Genomic DNA, 21841 nt, shown 5'->3' on the forward strand with positions numbered 1-21841 from the left:
ATTACAGAGTGACAAGGATTTCTATATTTACTCTCTGATACTTTTTATTGCTTATACGAATTAGGAGCTGCAATTTTCATTCAGTTATGCTGTTTATTGGCAATAAGTAGAATTATAAGGGCTTTATAAGGACTATAATAACATGCACTAAAACCAGTAAGGAATCTCAGCATCAGAAGTGCTTAATTTAATTTTATTAAGTCATGTCACTGAACTGTTTGCTGTTATGTTTCTCAAGCATGCAGTCTGTTGTCCACACAATAGAAAATATTAACAAAAACCTATAAAAATACTCTGGATTGAAAAATATCAGTAACCAAACTATGTAAAGTTAGATCTCAACAGCTTCTCTATTAAGTCTCAACTATTTTTGTTAAAACAATTGACAGTCATGGTAAGTTATTTACTTATTGTTTACCCTCTGTAACACAGTAGGGAATCTACACTGAAAATGTACAGTATATTTTCTATGAATTCACACTCACACATGCAGCCTGTTGGACAGACTCCAGCAGGTGTTTGGAGGGAATGAGGAAGTCCAGCAGGCACTGCAGAGCATCGCCGTGGTAACGCTCATCGATGGTACGAAATAGCTGGCAGAGGACGATGGGTGCTGTGACCTCAAAAGGTGGGAAGAGTGCCGACAAGGCACTCTGGATGGACAGGTCCAAGGATTCTGGATTCTGGAAGAAATTCAAAGTTAAAAATTGTTCTTTTCATAATTGCTTTGACTCGGTTATTTCTCAGTCACATGTTAACACAGGCCCAAAAATAAAGACTGCTTGCATATTTTATGTATTTTGCTTTGCAACAACCCAGTTCAGAAAATAAGTCATGGTAAAATAAAAGTACACCTCTTTAAATTGTAAGGCTTTTTTAGGTTTTATTTTTTTGACATATCTAGGGTTTGTTTGCCATTTTCACTAAAGCTCCACATCAGCAGTGTGAGCAGAACACAATCAGCTGTCCAGACTTTTTTCATTTCACTTCCTGGCCCAGACATCCGCTTCTTTCTTTCTTTTTTTTTTCTTTCTTGTTTGGTGCTGAAGTTAGAGGAGAATTTTACAGTCTTGGCTGTCTTGAGCCACTGGATCAGCTCCCTGTGAGATTTACACATCAAAAGGGGAGTAAGAATATGACTTAAAAGAAAAGAAAAAAAAAGACAAAACAAAGGAGAGTCTTTCACCACCAAAGAAGTCTGCAGCGTGAATAGGAGCCAGACATACTGTCTACCCAGAGTAGAATATTTTTAAAATGTAACTCGAAAACAAAGCAGGAAATAGTAAAATAAAAACACTAAAGTTGTACATGATTTAAAGAGAACTGGCACACTGCACACTTTCAAGTTTTACACATTGTGCTATCGTAGAGGCCGAGATCCCAGAGGAATGTGCGGTGATGTGACTGTTTATGTGGGAGTTCACTTATCTCATTCACTGAAAAGGACAAAGATGTTCACACCAAACTACTTTTAGCTAACCACATGTCTAAATTTCTGAGTATTTTATATCAATTGAACGGATTCACAGATAAACTGATTTTGTTAAAACACTAATGGCAAGCATTTAGCTCAGCATCATAAAAATGTATAGCTTTGTCTAAAATGTCAGAATATTATCCTTAAAATGGACATTTTAGGATATTTAAATGAGGTTTATTCAGCATGAATCCCATTTGTTTGGTACCTGATGCCAGTCTTAGAGAGGCCGAGACCACAGAGGACTTTTTGTCCTACATTTTCTGAATAAAAACTTCTCTTTGACTAGCTGTTAACTCTGAGACTAACACATTTTGATTTTCACTTACTGAAGAAAACTACAGGAAATATATAAGCTGCACACTACCTTCAAACAGAGCCTCATATCTGTACTTTTGTTATTATGACATTTCAAAAGTTTGGCAGTCGCATTTTAGAAATTCTGAGCAACTTAACTTCGGTCACATACATTTGCTTTGCTACGCTGCGCACCGAGAAGATCATGAATTACTAAAAAGACTGTCTGTGTCTCCACTTGTGACATTTTCAAAACATTTTAACTGTGACTCATTAAGGAAAGTCCTCATGGTCCAAACAACTCAAAAGTAAATACACTTCAGAGTAAAACAACACATGCTTTGCCAACCTTTGACTCATTGCTGTACTTGCCTGGAGTCTCCTCAAAGAGACTCAGAGCTGGGCAAATAAAGAAGGAAATGGCTGCATGGTTTTCTGCATGAGTACACTTTTGGATGTCATCTTTATCACTTTAGGGAACATGAGCAAGGGAGAAACACAAGACTACTCAAAGCTACGTTTTTTTTTTCCTTTATTATAAATATGATTAAGTATTCCCTGTGTTGCTCTGCTCACTTCTTTTCCGGACCTGGACATGGTTAATTTAAGTTAATGTATTTTCAGCTGACCAGGGTCACCAGATGATCGGGGTGACAGGAGCATCTCTTCTAGTCTCAAATGCCCTCAAAGACTCAGCTGTCTGTGAAACAGTTTTTGGGTCAAGTACTGCACATGGAGCTGGTTTTCACCGTAAGTACGCTTTTTGAGAATTAATCCTCCAAATGTCTGCAAGGTCAAGGTATCAGCAGCAGCCGTGCTATTAGTGAAGAGCGGCCAAGCATGTGGAAACAATTCAGATGAAAGGAGAGTGTCTTTAAAGCATTTCAGTGAACCCATCCCGACAATAAGCTTGGCTTTGAGTTGGGGATGTTTCGAGATCTGCGATTAGATTAGTGAAATAGTCGAGCGCACACACACTTTTGATCCGGCCGTGCAGCCCAGCAGCAGCTACAGTAAAAATAAATCTGGGGCTTGGCATGTCAGCTGGCTGTGAAATGTTCCATGAATTTAGCATTTGGCGCACAAAATTGTAGTTTGTATTTATAAGGACGGGGCTCTTGAAGGTTTAGTCTGCAAATACGTTGAGTCCTTTTTCAAAGTTGTGTTTTCCCTTCTGTGTTTAGAAAGAATGTATACACAAGTCCATTAAGTGTTGGTAAAGCTCAATAACGCGGAAGCCTAAGTGAAGCACTGACGGTTTTCTCCACTTGTGCTATAAAGTAAATGATAAATGATAGTACTCGATATGAAGTAACATGTGACTTAACAGTAGCACACAACGTAACATGATCAGTTCAAAACTTCAAACAGCAAAATTTTGAAATGTTTCTTTCACACAAATAACATGCATTTGAATGAATATATATAAAAGTTAAAAGAGACAAGTGTGCATGAGCACAAAATGAAACACATTAAAAATATTAACTTCTCAATAAATGGAAACAATTAGTATACAAAAACAAACTAAATAAAGCAAGTAAGTTGTGAAACTAATAATCATTAAGTTGACTTGATTTGGTATGGTATCCCTCAGGGTTGTTTGCGTAGCCCATAGCTATTTATACTGTAACAAAACCAGAGTGCATTAAAACATGATCAAAACTTTCTAAGGGCATTTGTAGATGACATTGGTGCAAGATTGTTTTTTGGTGACTAAGAATCATTTTACAGGCAGAAGATCAAACAATTATGGGACTAGTGCTGAGATAGTCACCTGGTGCTAAGTGATGATGAAATGAATAAAATTATCATAATGTGAAAATACTGAGCTTCTGCTAAAATTATACACTTTACATAAGTATACTTATTGATTTGTTGAATGTTTTTTCTATCAGGACTTTATTTTATTTCAGGATTTTAAACAACAGTCCCTTTCAATCCAGATACAGACAAGTCAGTTTTGGTATGAGCAACACATTAAACTGACTATAAATCTATTTGATTTAATTTTGATGTCAATTTGATTACTGGGTGAACTGGAATGAAAGTAAACAACGGAAACGATCACCTCACCCACAGCTTCAAACTCCAATGCCATGAACAAAAAAATAAAAACATAAATTAAACTCATAAGAGAGAAATATTATACTGATGCCAAAGCCTTACAAAAGCATTCAATGAACACCACATAAGAACTGAAACAACTAATAAGTTATATTTACTGCCAAACTGACTGACAACCAAAGTACATCTCACATAAACTAAATAATTATTAATGAATACATAAATGATTATTTGTTTTTATGTGCTACCCAGTCTGGGCAGAACACCAAATGTTGACAGCAGCCTTTACAGAGCACCAATATTTAATTTTACAGTAAAAAAAGTTGAAATTAAAAAGCCAGGTTTAGTCGAATAGCTTGCTTAATTTGAGGATACTACTTTTGGACCCACACCAGGCGATCTATTTATACAAGCAGTTCTCAGTAGCCTGCCGTGTTATTGTAAACCCCCCTGTCCAACAAAGGACCCAGCTTTAAGCCCGGTCCTGGTGAGGCTTGATGGTCCTGAACAGGTCCTGGGGAGCTCAAAGTAAACAGAAAGCACAGCAGCATCAAAGACCTCACACTGGTCAACTCGAAGAACAACTGGCAGAGACAGCAGCATCTGTCTGCACTTTGGACATGAAATGTTGAAAACAAGTGCAAGATGACTTCAGCTGTTGTTTATGGACAATGCAATAACACCTTAAATCTCTCAGCTATGTTTAACATTTGCATTCACAGAGCTGAAACGAGTTAACGCTCACCAGACAGTGCAGGGTCCTTGGATTTAATTCAACATCAATATCTGAGCACTTGCAGTTTTTCTCACTCTGCGCACCTCTGTTAGTCATTGCATTCCTTCGGTTTTCCTGATTGTGTACATCTGTCACAACAGCCTGTGAAACGGAGAGCAGAATCGGTTGGAGGCAGACGGTCGAACGGTAATGCATCACAGCTGTTTAAGACTCGCGTAGCCCTTGAAATATAGGCTCTACTGTACTCTGCACAGCTAACGCCGTGTCCGGGGACATTTCTAATAAAGGACTGCACAAAGATGAGCAGCTCAGCTTGTCACTGAATGTGTTTTATTTCAGTTATTAGACTCTTACATGCTTGCTGTTTTCAGAGACGTTCAGGTCTGTTTTTTTTTTTCTGCATTCATGGAAGTTTAATATCTGTAGTGACTGTAATTAACATTCTCTCAAGGGAAGCCTGCCAGCTTTTGTCTATTATTACTGTAAGCTATGAATGCAAATCATGTACCGTTTTATCCTTTAGCCTAATTTGAATGCTATTTTATGTTAAAAGAAAAATTAGCTGCTATTAATTGCTGCTAATTATTTTAAAAATCAACAAGATACAATACACAGCCCATTATGTGTGCTTAAAAAAATACAGCTACATTTATACCCTCTGATATTGAACTCCTTACTCTTAGTAGAACAATTTGTAATTAGAAATAAATCTGTATTCAAAAACTTGTTGTCAAGTTTAGAAAGTGAATTTGTTCCAAGGTTTCATATAAGCTTGGAAATCAAGAGTGGGGTGCATCGTAATGAGTTAAAAAAAAATGTCCAAAATTATCCAAAGTACTGGAGTCCAGTTTGACATAAATACAAATGGCCAGAAATAAAATATATTTATGAATCACAGTCTGTTTTATGTCCCTAGTGTTGTTACACAAGCCTCCACCAACTCTGTCAGAGATGAGGTTTGAAGTTTTCTCACCAGTCAGCTTTAAAACCTGATTAGTGGTGTGAGTACATGCCTCAAACTTAGTTTTGATCTCTGGCTTTTGTGATTAAGATGTAGTCAGTCTGAACATTATTAAATATATGTCCAAAAGATTACATTTTTTCAATGGTTGCAATTTTCTTTTAAAAGGCATTGATTAAAATCTGTCTACTTCTGTCTTTGTTTTTTCAAAGTGGAGTGTTACAGAGGGAGGTTTCCTCAAGTTGTCCCATTTGCTGAACTGTCAGGTCTAGAGTCCTTCAAAAGGCAACCAAACATGTTAGACGGTCCATGTTGGGAACCCTAGACTAGGATTTTCAACTCAGGTTTTAACATCTAGGTGTTTAATATACCTAAGCTATGTAAGGATCAACGCACAGAGAGGGAACAATTACAATTTTACAAGTAGAAAAAAATTTATTTTGAAATGAAGAGAGATTTTAAAGTCCGGTTTTAGATGTGCACAGTCATCTGGTCTTCTGCGCGATAGTCAAGCCCTGTTTTCTTTTCCATGTAGATTACAAGCACTTGTGTTTAAATCTCATTGCTATATATTGGCAGATAAAACATTTTTGTGATGTTTTATCTAGTGCTCTACATTTATGGTTGGTGGCAGTGTTAGACAAAAAATAATTTGGCCCATTTGTATTCAGTAATGTGTAAGGGCTTGATGGGATCTTGTGCAAAAAGCTCTTGCAATACCGTGACAGTATGGTTCATCAAATTAGTCTCAGGCAGAGCTTTCTCGTTACTACGTTGGCCTTACTTCATCTGATAAAACAGGTGTGAGCTGCAACTACGAGTCTAGTCAAGCTTAAAGGCAAATACTTTAAGTTTGGGGGAAAAAAAAACTGTGACGAGAAGAATCAATTTGCATGAATAAGATAATGTTCACTGCAGCTGCCTCACAAAGTTAGCATGTAATTTAAACAAACATCTCTAGCTAAAATCTAAAATACTTTGTTCAAATCTGTAGTCAATTTTATTCTAAAAAGAGCTTTGTTAAAACACATTCTACTCTCTCGATAAGCATTTTTGGGTTAATGGCATGCACTCTTCATGACGTGAAATATAAACCCCTGTTTTGTTACCGTTGCTAAGATAGCAAAAAAAAAATTTCCGTTACTGGAAGTCATGACTGTGGGTGGTTTGGCTAGTAATATATGAGGTAGAACCTCCTGAGATTTACCGAGCAAAGCTCAGCTGGATCCACTTCAGAAAGTCCAGTCAGCCAAATGAAGGGAGGGAGGTTGACTGTTTTCATGTATCTCAATAGAACAGACTCTACCTTAAAGCAGACATGAACTGTAAGCGTGAACGAATCCATAAAATTTTAAAAGTTTGAGAAAAAGATGTTTGCGAACAGCAAGCGCACTTTGCAATCACAGTCCTAGTTACAGCAGCGTTAGAAATATTAGCAATGTGGGTGTGGAGTCAAGAAAGGAGACAGATTCAAGCACAATCTGGGTTGAGTACTAAACAACAAACAAACTGTAGAGCAGCAAGTCAAATAAAAAAACACAGATTTTACGCAAACAAGGCTGGCAATTCTGAAAAGCATAAATGACACCTCGCAATAAAATCATTTACTACACTAGATGGTGCCACACTGACCCCATTTTATCAGCTCGCTCACTTCGCTGCTGTCTGCGGGCAAAACATCTGAAGACGATACCAAGTTTTCACACAGTCCGTCACCAAGTATCACACACCAATATGCAACTGTTATGAGCACTGCTAAAGTCTGCTAAACAGTGTATTTGAGTTGTTGTACTCTATCAGGATCACTACTTAACTAACTTTTGTTTTTACACTGTCCAGCACATCAGCATAGCCAATGCCATGCTCACAATGACTATTTACTCCCACGGTCAGACACTGAAGAGCATTCAGTCAGGCATAAATCCCAACCTCTATCTGGTTCTGCAGAGGCTGTTGCTTTTGATCAATTTCCAGCCGACCACATTCCCCCGCTGCCTCTGCTTCACATTCACGACACGGGGATTCCCTTTCCTCTTGCTATTGTCCAAAGCAGCCAGTGATTAAACTCTAGAAGGAGCTTCAGGCTCCAGCAAAGGTCATGGTATGACCTAAATGGGCAAGCTAGCATAGACAGGAGGCATTTGTTTTAAAAGTTGGCTTTCTCTTTTTCTTGCCCTCCATTTTAGTCCCCCCCCCCGTCCTTTTGCTAAGTTTGCTAGTGAGCAAATAATTGCAGGTTGGAGCACACCGCCCCAGGCTCAGGCTAAAGAAAGTTTCACCTCATATTTGAGCCACAGTATAAACAACCTGTCAGGCATGCATTGGCAGTGAGTTTTCTTTTTTGTCATTTGCTACAATGAGAAGAAAAACTGCCTAGAACATAAATGTTAAGATGATTGACTTTAATTAAGTTGTAACAGCTCTTGATGTGACATTTTGAAAGGATTTTTGTTTACGTTTTCATGCCGATTGGCTCTTAAAATTCTTTTGAACGGAGTGCGCTCTCATTCCACCTCCAGGCAAAAGTGGCACTTAAGGTAAGATGTGCCGTAAAATACTTGACACCGCCTGGTTTCTCCCTGTCTGGCTTTGTTGACCTGTCCAAAAGCTAACCAGGTCAGCACTAATAAAAAGAATTTGGTAACTGATATGGGTTTTTTATCAGAATATTGTGCCTGCTTTAACTTGCCTTGCTGCTCACTTTGTCAGCCAATAAACAAATTCAGATTTGGAAGTTAGATGTTTTCCCTGGAGCCCAAAGTTGAACTTGAAGCTTCATTTTGCTTTGGACTCTGAAGTTCTTCCCTTGTGTGATTTCCCTTTTAGACTGTATGTTTGCAGTATTTCTTAATATTCATATGTTGGCAGCAGTTGACTGTCTGATGAAGTGAGCTGTAGCTTTTGTCACAGGCCCAGATGTGAAGATGTTTGTTTTAACCCTTCCAGACAGAACAGATCGCCGATGGTCCAGCCAAATTTGCAGTACTGTAATTTCGCCGCACTTGGCGCTATCTGAAAAATTCCAACGGTTGCTGAAAGGGGAGACGTTGCGCTTTCTAGCCAATATCTGTTTATTACGGTAAATCCACTCCCGCCGGAGCAGGGAGTGGATTTAATCTGAGGGGCGCTCTTTTAATAGATGGTATATTGCGAAAATACCTTGCTAGATATTGAAAGTTCCTGTTTTTATGGGTAAATGGGCAAATATATAATATATATAATATATTAGCAGCAAAACATTTTCCACTTTTCATCATGTTTGTGTGGCAGCATTTCATCGCCCTCCTAAAATTATGGCTTAATTCAAAGAGTGATTTTTTTTTGTCTTTATTTTATTTTATTTTTTTTACTTTTTTTTTGCAAAAGTAAAAAAAAAAAAAAGAATTAGGCCATTATTTTAGGAAGGTGGTTATGTGGGGTATTCAGTGGCAAATAGAAACTGACATTATAGAAATGACTTGTGAGAACTGTAAGACATTTGCCACTGGCTAATAGCTACTGTATATCCCATCCACACTGTTGTGATATCATTTAATGTCACACTGTGCTATGTACTCATCAGTGATGACAATTCACTTACATCTGCATGCATAATTCTTAAAACTGAAATACATGGTTTGACCCACTTTTTGACGGATTCATCTTATGTATCTGACATTGTACATTAAACGTCTATCTGAAATTGCCAATTAACCCTTAAGTAACAAAAAAAAGACAAAATAATGGCAAAAGTAATACTTTCCTGAAGCCGCAAGAAACTGAATTCCACGCCTCTGATACCGATACACATGCGCTACCCCAAAAAACATGCATCACATACTTTAAAGATGTGACAGGAGTTGATGTTCAACAAAGTCTTTTTCCAGTGTGCTAGCATACATGGCAAAATAGGAAAAGTGACATCACTTTTCCCATTGATAATGCCAAACCTTTCATCTGGTTTATTGTTTCCTGTAGGTGTTAGACTTAACTGATCTTTGTCTGGGTTTTCTTAGCTGATGATGGATTTTCTTTTTCTTCTTTTTTTTTTGGAATACTGTTTATAAATAAAAAGGAAGGTGGGGGGCGAGAGGGGATTTATGGTTAAAATCTCATTTCATCTTTTGGTGCCAGTAACATTTACCATACCACTTAATGAGGTTGGCGTATCGCTACGGCTGTATTTTGTGGATTTAGCATAAATGACCCCAAGCTCATAAAGTATAAGATGACATAGCTTTCCAGGAAATCGTTTGCATTGCGATGGCAACAACCACAGTCAAGAGGAAATACGTTTCGTACTCAGGTAAAGTGAATGCAGACTTGAAGTGAGTCATTTGGTTCTCCATGTCTGACTCAGCATGATTTTTTACATGTGGCTTAAAAACCCTGCTCTATAACTGGTTTCGCATGCAAACCACATTTGAAATGAGGTTTTGTCTCAGAGCAATTGTGGTCGTAATCAAAACGACAGGATTAGTCATACTCATATAATCAAAAGCATGCGGCCAGTGTCTCTCATCCCTCTTTCACATTAAGTGTCTTCTGCCTAGTAAAGAGACAGCCCTGTCTCCTGCTTAACTCAGCAGAGTCAATTGCCGTCTGAAATCTTTTCAACCGATAAAAATAGTCAATAGAAAAACATGACATTAAATCTCTATTTATTTGGAGGGACTGAATATGTTGTTCATTTTGTTTTTCCAAATCTTTGGGATGTAATGTAAAACTTGTTTATAAGGTGAAAATCCTGTGATATATATATAATATCTAGAAGTTTAAGTGCACGCTAGTTTAGCATGTAGACTGGAAATGTCACGGGTCTGAACAATGCTACAACAGGCAGTCATACTGGAACTGTCTCAAAACAATGAGCTCAATGTGTCAGGATCCAGCTTAAATATCTGCTGTCGTCTCTTTTGAGAAAACAATCTCTGACTCACAGCTGCAATTCAGAACAAGTATGAAGTAAAAAAAAAGTGCTTCAAAAATGCTCCCATTGTGTGCACAGCAGCCAGATGTTATGGAATGCTCAATAAACTACTTTCATATCTTCTGTTGCTCAACTATATGACCTAGAAAATGAAAAAAATACAATGAGCTGGCAAAGGTGTTTGGTGAAAACCAGCAGCATGCCAGAACACACCTTGAGATAAAAGAAAAAGAGTCTGGCAAACACTAAAGATAAACTTTAGATATTTCTCTGTGAATGTATTACGAAAGGATTTGGTAGCCTGTGTGAATTTTAATGGGAAGGAAATGCCAAATAGCTTCGACGTATTTTTCTGTGTTTGATTACTACATGCTGTACACTGACAGCCAGAGTATGAAGATTTTCCCATGAATACGTTGCTCTGCGCTGGTTTTGAAAATATGTGGAAAGCATTTGCTTTGCGGGTTTATCAGTGGTGGGGAAAATGATACGGCGTAACAATCAAGCAAAGAATATGAAAAAAAAAATCTGAGTAGGTTGATTTGACAACCTTAGCATGTAAGTGTAGGTGTATATATATCCGGTGTTGAACCACCGACCGTGTTCATGCAAACACTTATCGATAATCGCAAAATAAACATAGAATCTGTAAACGTAACCCTGTAACAGACTGAATGTTATTTATTATGTTACTGGGAAGAAAATATTTTATACAGTATGTAACAAACTGTGGCTCCTACAGCCGCAATTATGTAAAATTTATTCATTGTCCAATATACAAGAGAAATCACTTGTATCTTGACTTAACTGACAGAAACCAAACTGTTTATAGATTTATTTCCAGGGACAAACAGATTATATGTTTCACAACATCTGCAATTTTCTGACCCTTAATTTTAGCCATATTTTATTTTTTAAAATGGCTAAGAAATAAGACTTATGACTATTTTTGCTGACGGTAAACTTAGCATGGTGCCACTAGCATTACTTAAAAACTAAACTAACATTAATATTAATAAAACTTTTTGTCGCAACAGAGGGGTACAAGCTGCTGGAATAGGGCAAATTACAATAACTAATCAGACAAAAAATTAAAAATTTCAGAATTCCACTAATGCACCATATCTAAGAGCTACCAGGTTGTGATGGAAACAACAGTCTTCGGTGTGGAGGCTGCTACTGATGTTAGCTAAAGTCTGAATCAGTGAGGTGTGAAGATCACAGAAATTGAAGAAGTTATTTAATGTCTACTTGTTTGAGGTTTATTTACACTGAGAGAGACAGAGAGAGCAAAACTTTCTCTAAATACCAGGAAAGATCATGGATGGGTAAATTAATGTTTTTAAAACATTTTCCAGTTTTAAGCTCTTTATGTTGTGGAATATGTTAGATTAAATGTTGGCAACCTTTTGGAAATGTCAGCAGTAAAAATCTACATTCTTACTGTTGACTATGTTAGTAATAATAGCAACACTAACTGTACTGACCACTAATGTAATATAGAATTTAAAATGTAAACTATCTGTCATCAAATTGCTTTTTTTACTCTCTCACACACTTCTTCTTCCTCATAATATAAATAATCATATGAATAATTTGTAGCCACTCAGAGCAGAATAGATTGGTTATTAAAAAGAAATCTGAAATCAGCAAGAGGAAAACCTCAGCTCACAAATAAGCCACACATTTCTGATATAAATATCTTAATTACAAGATTAGCTCATAGTAATAATTTCCATACCTTTTTATTTTTATTTTCTCAGTATGGCTTTGCAAAGTGAATGCAGAGCAAGCAAAGCCAGGGATGATGCTTTCAGAATTAAGGAAGTGAAATGATGTGAAAAGATGTGATGTGACTTGTTTTAGCCAAAGCAGGAATTCACTAATAACTGTGAGAGGATTACAGCTGTGACTGTAGGACGTTGAGTTACAATATAGACCATAAGTCACACTGCATTCTGTGTTTTTTCTTTCTCATGTCAATTGTTAACACAAATAAATAATGAATAATCATGTCTGACTGACCTGACCTGCTCATATATAGCAGGTTTGTACTGCACTTAATCTATATCTCTAGCAGAGAAACGAAACAAAACCAGCTTCTCTTGAGATTTGCTGAAGCAAGTCCTTGACCTTACTAATACTCCGGAATGAAAGACCGCTGCTAATGGATGTCAAACCGTTACCAAGTGCAGGTACAGTGCACGCCAGTGAGAAGGGATCTGGGTTGTGTTCCATTGTTAAGTGTTTACCCAACATAGAAAGCTCTGCTCATACACGGTGCAGTAATCAGATGCTTTAGACTCTTCAGGTTTAAATGACTAAGTCAGGGTGGTCATGAAGGGAAACATCACTCATGGTTTAAGTAAAACAAACAGCCTTGGGCCTGAATGCTGGTTAAACAAGTAAGTATGCAGATGGATACAGATGGAGGCAGGTAAATTACAGTCTAGACTTTTGACTCAATCTTTTGATAAGGAGTCTGACTGAGATTCATCAACTCAGATGTTTCTTTCAGTAAAGGGAGTTAAAGAGGTTACAGTTACAAGACCTTGCAAAATATACTTATATATCTTACACTTTGTTAAATTAAAAGATTTGGTAGGAATTGTGTTGTAAATTAGCTTGAAACAGCACACGACTACGAAGTTGAAGGAAAGTGACGCACGGTTTGCAGGATTCCTTAAAAGTAAAAAAATCTGAAAAGAACAGAATCTTTGTGTTGTCAGCCGTCGTGATTCAATGTGAAACTACTTCAGACTTTAGTCTCATAATCAAAAGTACTTTTGTGTCTCTGAGTGATTTGTACACTTAGATGCAGAACGTTTTGCCCAATTTTCTAGCAAAATATCTTAAGCTCAGTCAGATCGGATGGGGATGGTCCATGAACAACAAATTCATACGTGATTTTATAAAGGTTGAACTTCTGTCCCATTCCTCACTGTTAGTCTTTTGGAGCCTTTGACAGATTTTCCAGCAGGACTTTTCTGCATTTAGCTCCATCAATTTTCCAATCAGTTCTGACCAGCTTCCCTGTCCCTGTTGAAAAAAAAAAAAAAAAACGTATCCCCACAGCATAGCACTGCCATCACTGTGTTTCACTGTGGATGTTAAATGTGACGTGTACTTTTTTTTTGTCTCCACAGTGTTTTGAGCCTTGGCCAGAAAGTGAACGTTTTGTCAAATTGGATTGGAACACCTTCTGCCACATTTTTTTTTGCTGCCTTTGTGACAGTTGTGTAAAACTAAAAAACAAGACTTTTTGTCACTTTCTGTCTCTACTGGACTTTTTGAACCTCTTTTAGAAAGGTCATGTTGGTACAGTCCTTTACTAATAGTTAAACGATTCTCTCACATTAGCTGGGGATCGCTGCAACTCTTCCAGAGCTCCTACGAGTCACCGTACCCCTGCTTTCATTGAGTCACGTTACACACATACACACACACACACACACACACACACACAACACACATGCAGGCTCTGAAGGCAGCCAGTTGCATTGGATTTTTTTTTTTTTAAGGGTATCAAATCCCAAAAGTTTTTGCATGTAGCTTCACAAAATAGGAAAATATTTAAGAGGCATGGATACTTTTGTAAGATACTGCTTTACCACAGGTAAATAAAAACATTCCCATCATGTGGCTAACCTGTTATTGTTAAATTAACAATGCTATAACTGGGATTAAACCACTCATAAAAAAAAACCCAACAACCTAGAAAGGCGTGGATACTTTTTAAAGAGCCACAACTGAACACATGAAAAGGAGTCAAACCAGTTATAAAGCGTGCTCAACATCCTGAGGTTTCTGCATCAATTAAGCCCAAAAGGATTAAAATGTTCAACACAAAAGACAATGAGCTTCTTTCTCTCTTTCCCAGTAGGCAAACACTTGGAAAGCTTCAGATGTCGTGAGCTGTCTCACCAAGTGAGTTCAGAAAACAACAACAAAAAACCTTCACTGAGCGTGGCTACAATAACACTGTGCAGACTTTGTGTGCCGTAAGGATACGTTTTACTACCTAGAGAGCAAGTGAGGTGAAGTTGTACAATCCAGTCGGTGATCCTGGGAGCTCGTCAAAAAAAATGCAAAAGAAAGTAAAGTTATTCATGGTGATTTATTTATTTTGCTGGCGGGGAGGATCTGCGGGTAAGCAATTCACGATTGCTAAACTTCACCCAGAAATGCTTTGCAAAGCCGCAGACTTGTCCAACAAAAACACAAGGTCTGAGTTAATGGGTCAGTGGAGCACTTGCTCGCTTTAACCGCAAAACAACAATGAACAGGAAGGACAAACAGGAGGTAACGTTTCCATGATACTTTACCATGATTGCTGGAGCTTCCCCCTCTATCGGGCAGAAAGTTTCTTCATTTTTGGATCCTGATAATCCTCTTTACCTACAGTAGCTCCACTTGGCTCTGCGTTTGGAGACCTGCCATGTTTAGCATATCCCCGCCGGAGGCTGCCTGAAGAGCATCCACATGACAGTGAGTCGACTTGATTGAAAAAGAAGAAAAGTCAGCCCCATTCTTCACGCACTTTAACTTTGTGGCATAGAGAGACGTGCATTGCTGGGCTGCCTGTTGATCCTCCAGCTCCTCTTTCACTTCTAGTTCACTTCCCCAGCTCCTCTGAGTGTCGGGTGGGGGGGAAGAGAGGAGGAAAGGAGGGAAGGAGTGCAGGGAGGGGGAGGAGAAAAGCGCTCCCTTTTCAGAGGAAAATCCCCCTCCAGGCTTTTCAGAGATTTTCTTTGCTCTCTCTCTCTCTCTCTCCCTCATGCTTTATCACACACCCACAGACGCAATATATCACAATCCCAAACACAAAGCATTCAGAGAAACAGTCGCTGGCTGTTACTGTACTCCACGTCGGAATATCGAAACATTTCCACATCCCATTCTGCCGTGCACTCAAACCTCCCCATGCATGAGCACACTTTGAAGGAAGCGCACCATTTTTTTTTTGTTTTGTTTTTTTGTGGCTCAGATCCGCAGAAATCCAGCCCCTCATTTTTGGCCCCTTTTCTTTTGTGTTTTACTCTCAGACAGCTTTCAGGAGGCTAAGTCAGTCTTTCTTCTCTCTCTTCTAACTCCATAGACTTCCACTGTCTACTTTGAGGCTTTCTCATTTCCTCTCTTCAGCAATTGTCCGCCGGGCAGACTGACCTGCGTTAGCCTAGCGTCAAAAGAAGAGACCACAGAAGGTTCCCTGCTGCGGTCCAAGCCAAGCAGGACTGCCGTCATGCCGCTGCATAAGATCAGAGGAAAGTACTGTATATAGGCCGCAAATTGCATTAGGTTTGAATGAAACCCAGGCAGGACCTGCTGCCATTTGCAGGCAGAAGAATTCACTATAGTGGCTTCCCATGTGTAAAAAGATTGACAGGCCAGCATTTATTTTTTTATTTTTGGGGCTGAAGCCCAGAGAATGATTGTGATTCTGGTGGTTTGCTAACAGCTGGCCTCCACCTCTGAGTGTTTATCCATTCGAATTCCAGAAATTACATGGAAATCCATGAATATTTCCACACACACAAAAAAATAAATAAAAATCTGAGGAAACATAATATTTCTTTTCATCAAAGATTCAGGTAAGGTTTCAGCTGAAAGTATTAAAAGAAAACTTTACCCTTCAGTCTGTGAGTTGTTTCGCACTCTGTAGAAGCTAATTTGTCCTTTACCCTAAGCTGTGAAACTGATGTTCTAGACATGAGTTTTATTTACATGCCACTGAAATTTACTTTTGAATTGTCTTTCTTTCATCATGCCATGCAGAGCTAGAATGAAATAGCGTTGTCATTGAAAGTCACACTGGGACAAACAAATAAAAATGTTCACATTAGCCAAGCCACAAGGCGCAGTGGTGTGACATAATTTATAAGACGTACAGCACACTGGAAGGCATTTTCAAAGTAGGATCACTTCTGTTTTTTGCTTTTTTTGTCACTCTTACACATTTCAGATCATCAAAGTTATGCTAAGTAAAACCAAGAAGTTTTTAAATTATTATTTTTTCCATTTTTAAGAGGAACAAAGTTACCCAAATCAACCTTGCCCTTTGTGAAAAGACAACTGCTTTTCTTAATTCAAGAATTACCATGGACAAGGAACAGTGATTAACGTAGGCATAAGTGTTCAGTGCACCAAAACGTCTTCAATAGCACATTAAAGACTCGTCCAGGTGGTCACAAAGCAACCCAGGACGACACTTAAAGCACTGCGGGCATCCATTTTCCAACTTAATGTCAGTGTTCATGATTTAACTATAAGACAGTGACTCCAGCACTAAGAAACAAAAAGAAGATTGACCACCAGCAACAAACACAAATTGTTGTCTCAGAGTATTGCTCACTGTCTTCTCTTCAGGAAGAGGAGACAGTCTGCCCCCTTTCTCCCCTCAACACACACACACACACACACACGCACACACATGCATGCATACACTTCTGCCCATGAAATCCAGATGTGCTGTCCATCTACGCCAACAAGGGCAGATCTTTGTTTCATGAGTCAGTGTGAGTGTGGGGGATTGGAGACCACATAAATAACTCACACACTGTGCACCAGACAAAACTGAGACAGAGGAACGTACACAAAGATTAAGCGTCAATAGTACCGGAAATATGGCCGGACAGGAAATCTGCCGCACACACCCTTACCGGTTTGTGCATGTTCTGCAATTTATTAAACGCAGACATAAACACACAAGCCCTCCATAAACACTTCTGTGCACAAAAACACAGACAGCTGAGAGCCTGAGTGCTCCAACTCTCCCTCATGCTCCATGTCCAATTCTTTCCTGATGAGCCAGGAATCCCCCTGAGAAAAAAATGTAATTCGGACCCCTTCGAGGATTCACATCAAACCGGCGTTTACCCACACGAGCTCCCATACGGACTGAGACACAGCAATAAATGTCTTGACAGTCTTTAAAGAACGACTCCTACTGCACATACTCATAGCAGCGGCCATTAAAAGTCTGGGAAAACTAACTTGCCTCCTGGCAATATACTCCCAGGATTATTTTATGGATCTATTATCTGACCATAACAAGTCTTTAGGCTTAGGTTAATTCATTTGAGGTGCAACAAGCTGTTTGCATGTCAGAAAGTGTGTGTCCTTGGGGGGTGTATTTAAATCATGAAGTTATGCTAGTTTGGGGGGGTTATGATAGTTTTTCCACTCATGCTACCTATGGAGATTAGCTAACTTGGGGAAAACTAATGGTAGTTTCTAAGTCATGGTTGTTGTGTGAATTGTGGGTTTATGCTTGTTTTGGAGGTTGTGCTAGCTTGTATTAAAGGGAGTCCTCATAATTGTGGAGTTATGCTTGTCTAGGAGTTGTTATTTTTGATAGTTATGCAGTAATACCAGTTTACCCCTTTATGGTGTTATATTAATATTAGAGCGTTGATATGCTAAAGAGTTTTGCTAGTTTTTAGGGCCTTGTTCAAGTAAAGAGTTGTAATCTTGGAATGCCTCACGTAGATTTTTGCATAAGAGCCTCTTTGACGTTGATATGACATTTTTCTTCTATGAAGGCTGTCTGGGTAGCTTTTTACATATCTTGATGGGACAAGATGAAAGGACAAAAGAGGGATCTATCTCTTGCATGTTTCTCTTTCCCAGGAGGAGAAACCTTATCAGTGTCTGGCGATCGGAGCCTGCGACTGTGACATCATTTCCTGCTTAATCTTTTCATGTAAGGATTGCAGGAAACCAAGGCTTGGAATTTGACATGTGCTTTCGCAAAACATAAGCAGTATGTGTCTTGGGCTTCTTATCTGTCCACTTAGCAGGTGTGGGGTGTTTTTATGTTTATTTGGCTCCTTTAAAGGCGAATGAGAAGCATGTTTAGAGTAGAACGTTACATTGAGTTGCTGAAGAAAACGTCAACGTCTCCTGAAAAGAATGCAACATTCCAGATGTCAGCAGGATTCTGGGCATGTTTGTTATTGTCTGTACTTGACTTTCATTTGCCTTTATGTATTCATGTGTGATTGTTATATTTTCAGTCATTCCAGCTAAATGACTTCTTTGTTTGTCTTCTTTCACTTTAAACTGCTGTCATATTTAACACTATTGTTTCCACTGGGATTTCATGATAAAACATCACATTTTCACACTGAAAAGAGAAATTGAGTCATTCTTTTTGAGCTGTAACTGAATAAACATACTAAAACACTGAGGTCCTTGTGTGCATAATTCAGATAATACCATCCTTGTGCTTTTTTAATCCCAAAATTTACATTTGGAAACAGATTGCTTTAGCGCCACCTGTTAGGGCTTAATCTACCTTTGTCACGACTTAACATCAAATTCTGATATAAATGAACTCCAGACACTCAATAGCAGAGAAAAAAAAACCTTCTTGTTGAAATTCCTAACAAGATCTTTGCCTAGAGATGGTTTTAAAATACATACACTGAGGTCATCCCTTTTCTGTGGCGTATTGATGCAAAAGAGGAATGTTTTTCTGACAAAAAAAAAAGAAAATGATGACTGTCACATGTGAAACCCTCTAGGCAGTCAACTAACGCATCAAAGCTAACCAGTTACACATGTTTTTGGTTGAATCCTCGTTGTTACAAAGAGAGTGAGGTTTAGTCTCAGCTGGTCACAGCTGGTAGTTGTTCAGAGTCGAAAGCAAGAGCTAAATTCACAACAGCACTCAGACTAGCCAGCAAAATTGAGGGGAAAAAAAGTAACAAAAAAAAGAGACTCTTTGAATAGAGAAACCATCAGTCCCCAAACCATCAGTCCGAAGCTAAAATGAAAGACTGACGATGAGAGCTGTGTGGACAGGCAGCTAAAATTCAGCAGGCCTCGTGCTTTTATTGTGGCAGGTTCTGATGTGAGAAGCTAACAGAGAAAATGTGTTTTGGAAACTTTAAATCCCTCGCTCTTCTTCCCCCCCTTTCCCTCTCCACCTTGAGTTAACAATTACCTTCTAATTGATGGCTCAAGTTTTTTCTTTAAACTCCACAGTGAGACCAGAGGCTCTCGGAAAATTCACCAAGCAATGTCTTCAAAATCAATATCAAAAGCAAAATTTCTATTTGCAAATACACTCAGTGATATAAATCTCCATTTTTGGAGACATGCAACATTTTACTTTTAATGAAAGTGAAATTCAAATGTTCACGCGTCACGTCATGACCGTTGTTGTATTTGAAGGGAAAAGCGAGAAGCTTGCAGGCTTGAGAACACCATCCCGATCCCCTTCCTTTTTCTCTCCAAGGCAAAACAAATCACAAACTTTTATCCTAAACTAAATCAAGGCCAGTGACTTTCACAAGGTCACTGGACTGAAGCAGTGGCAAGAATGCCCACAAATACTACACTGAGGCGGCATGTAATGGTTAATCCTCGACTTTATATGTTTGGGTCAGTCCCGCTGTTGACACAATGGTGTTTGGGGAAAGCTGTATCTGAAAACACCGCCTGCTGCCACGGGCCATGGGAAACGGAGAGAAGCTCACATGCTTGCTGAGGCAAACTGCTGCATACACACACAGTGTTGTTTTAGGTTAATCTGAGGACAACAGGTGTGTGAGAGAAAGAGGCAGCCTGGAGGGGACGTCTCCATGCTTTCTGTCACACGTGATCAGTCAAGAGTAAACACATTGCAGTTCACCGAGGTTGGGAAAAATGCTACCCGATGCAAAAGAAGGGGAGAAAACCGGCCAGTAGGAGGAAGCTGGACAGTTTATTTCTAAAAGACGCTTTTTTAATAAAGTCTAATGTAACCGGACCCAGCAGCAATGAATTAAACAGCTGATTTAATGAACTTGACATGTGCGTAAACTGTGGTGTTGGGAAACACAGAGACCACGAGACAATATCCGAGTTTTATTAAAAGACCACAGAGTCACCACAAGTGAGAAAATCTAAATCGTCAGCTGTCCACGCCCCTGTTTTTCTCCGTCTTTGCCAGAATCTGTCTCATCAGCTGCCTCATCATCGTCTCTGGGGATTTGTTTTTTCCCTGGGATCGCTTCTAGCATCTCTTCCATCGCCCATCTCTTAGGGCTGTTCTGATTTTGGAGTTCCCCAGCTGTTTTTTTTTTTTTTTTTTTACTTGTCTCATAAATACTGCATTTTGCCTAATTAATTCTTTCTGAAATTGGACTTGGTTTCTCCTTTTTTGCTCAACTTTATATCGTTAGACTTTATTTTTGTCAAACTGTGAATGCAGTAATAATTTTTTACGGCGATTTCTATTGTTGTGCACGAAGTGTTTCCCAGGCAACACATAAAAAAAAACAGACAGAGTAGGCGGTGCAAATGTACGCAACACGAGAATACAATCAACAGAGGCGAGCCTAAATATAAACCTATGGAAGTGCAAACAAATGGATATCTGGGTCAATGTCCAGAAGCAGCTGTTTGAGAGTGGCCTCCAGTAAGCAGAGGTGATTTACAGGATCTAATAGAATTTATCACTTCATAATTGTATCTTTAACTGGATAAAGTTGATAACTCTATCTCTCACTGTTTGTGTGTGTGTGTGTGTGTGCGTGCGTGTGTGTGTGTGTGTGTGTGTGTGTGCGCGCACACATCAAAAATGTTCACCTTCTGAAATCACTTGTCATCTTGAATAAGCAACTCATTCTTTCAGAGTTTGTTTGTTTTTTTTCAGTTTCTGCATTCCTTCTCAGATGTGCTCATGTAAAACTAGACTTAGAGTTACTGCCTTCATTTCGGTTGTCCCTGTGTCTCTGCTTTCATTGGTTTGTGGGAATGAATGCAGGAGATGTTGCAACGAACCGCGAGGCCACAGCAATGGGTTGACAGTGACGAGGATGACGGCTTTGAACAGCTGGAGGAGGATTTATCCCAGGGTGATAAAATTAGAGAGTGAAGCCCAGAATATTATGCAGTGTCTTGCAGGAGTAAACATGTTCCTTTGTCTTTTTCGCAATTTGTCACTTTGCAGCTGCATGTTTATGATATATTTATATTGATTGAGATTCTTTGTGATACATCAACACAAAGAAGTGGTGTAAGTGGGGTGGACTTAAAAATGTCACATCGTTTTCAGCATTTTATGTGTTTGGATTTATGTCGGACTTAGGTCCTGGGCTATCCTTACACACTGATACATGGTTTACTGGGTTTCCACCACACACAGCATTTTGCACGTAGGCTAAATCTTTACATTTTGGTTTTATCAGATGTTTTTATCAAATATATGCATGCTACACTTTTGAGGTTTTTATTATTATTATTATTATTATTATGTGCATAATCTAGAGGAACATTTTAAAAATAGATCAAAGTACACATACACATTAACCTCTGACCTCTTAAAATAAGGTCTTGCAGTTCACACTCACAACCACCAGGTGTCATGTTTCAGTAACTCTTAACAGCCACTCAAGGACAGGATTTCAA

The 21841-nt window shown here is 38.7% G+C and overlaps 1 protein-coding gene across 4 annotated transcripts in view; it reads right to left on the reverse strand.

The window, feature by feature from the left end:
* Positions 1-15862, reverse strand: part of quob (quattro b) — a 35861-nt gene extending 19999 nt beyond the window's left edge. For 2 of the 4 annotated variants that reach the window (XM_017305028.2, XM_017305027.2), the window contains exons 1-2: positions 14770-15862; positions 486-683 (exon numbers count right to left, since the gene is read on the reverse strand). In XM_017305028.2, coding sequence (XP_017160517.2) covers positions 486-683; positions 14770-14772 — 201 coding nt within the window. In that variant the 5' untranslated portion in view covers positions 14773-15862. The remainder of the gene's footprint in view (positions 1-485; positions 684-14769) is intronic. The other 2 variants (XM_017305029.2, XM_008409362.3) reach the window with 2 other exon arrangements.
* Positions 15863-21841: the final 5979 nt, after the last annotated feature.

This window comes from Poecilia reticulata, chromosome 5 (assembly GCF_904066995.2).
Source record: "Poecilia reticulata chromosome 5, P_reticulata-male-v2, whole genome shotgun sequence".
Taxonomy (NCBI): domain Eukaryota; kingdom Metazoa; phylum Chordata; class Actinopteri; order Cyprinodontiformes; family Poeciliidae; genus Poecilia; species Poecilia reticulata.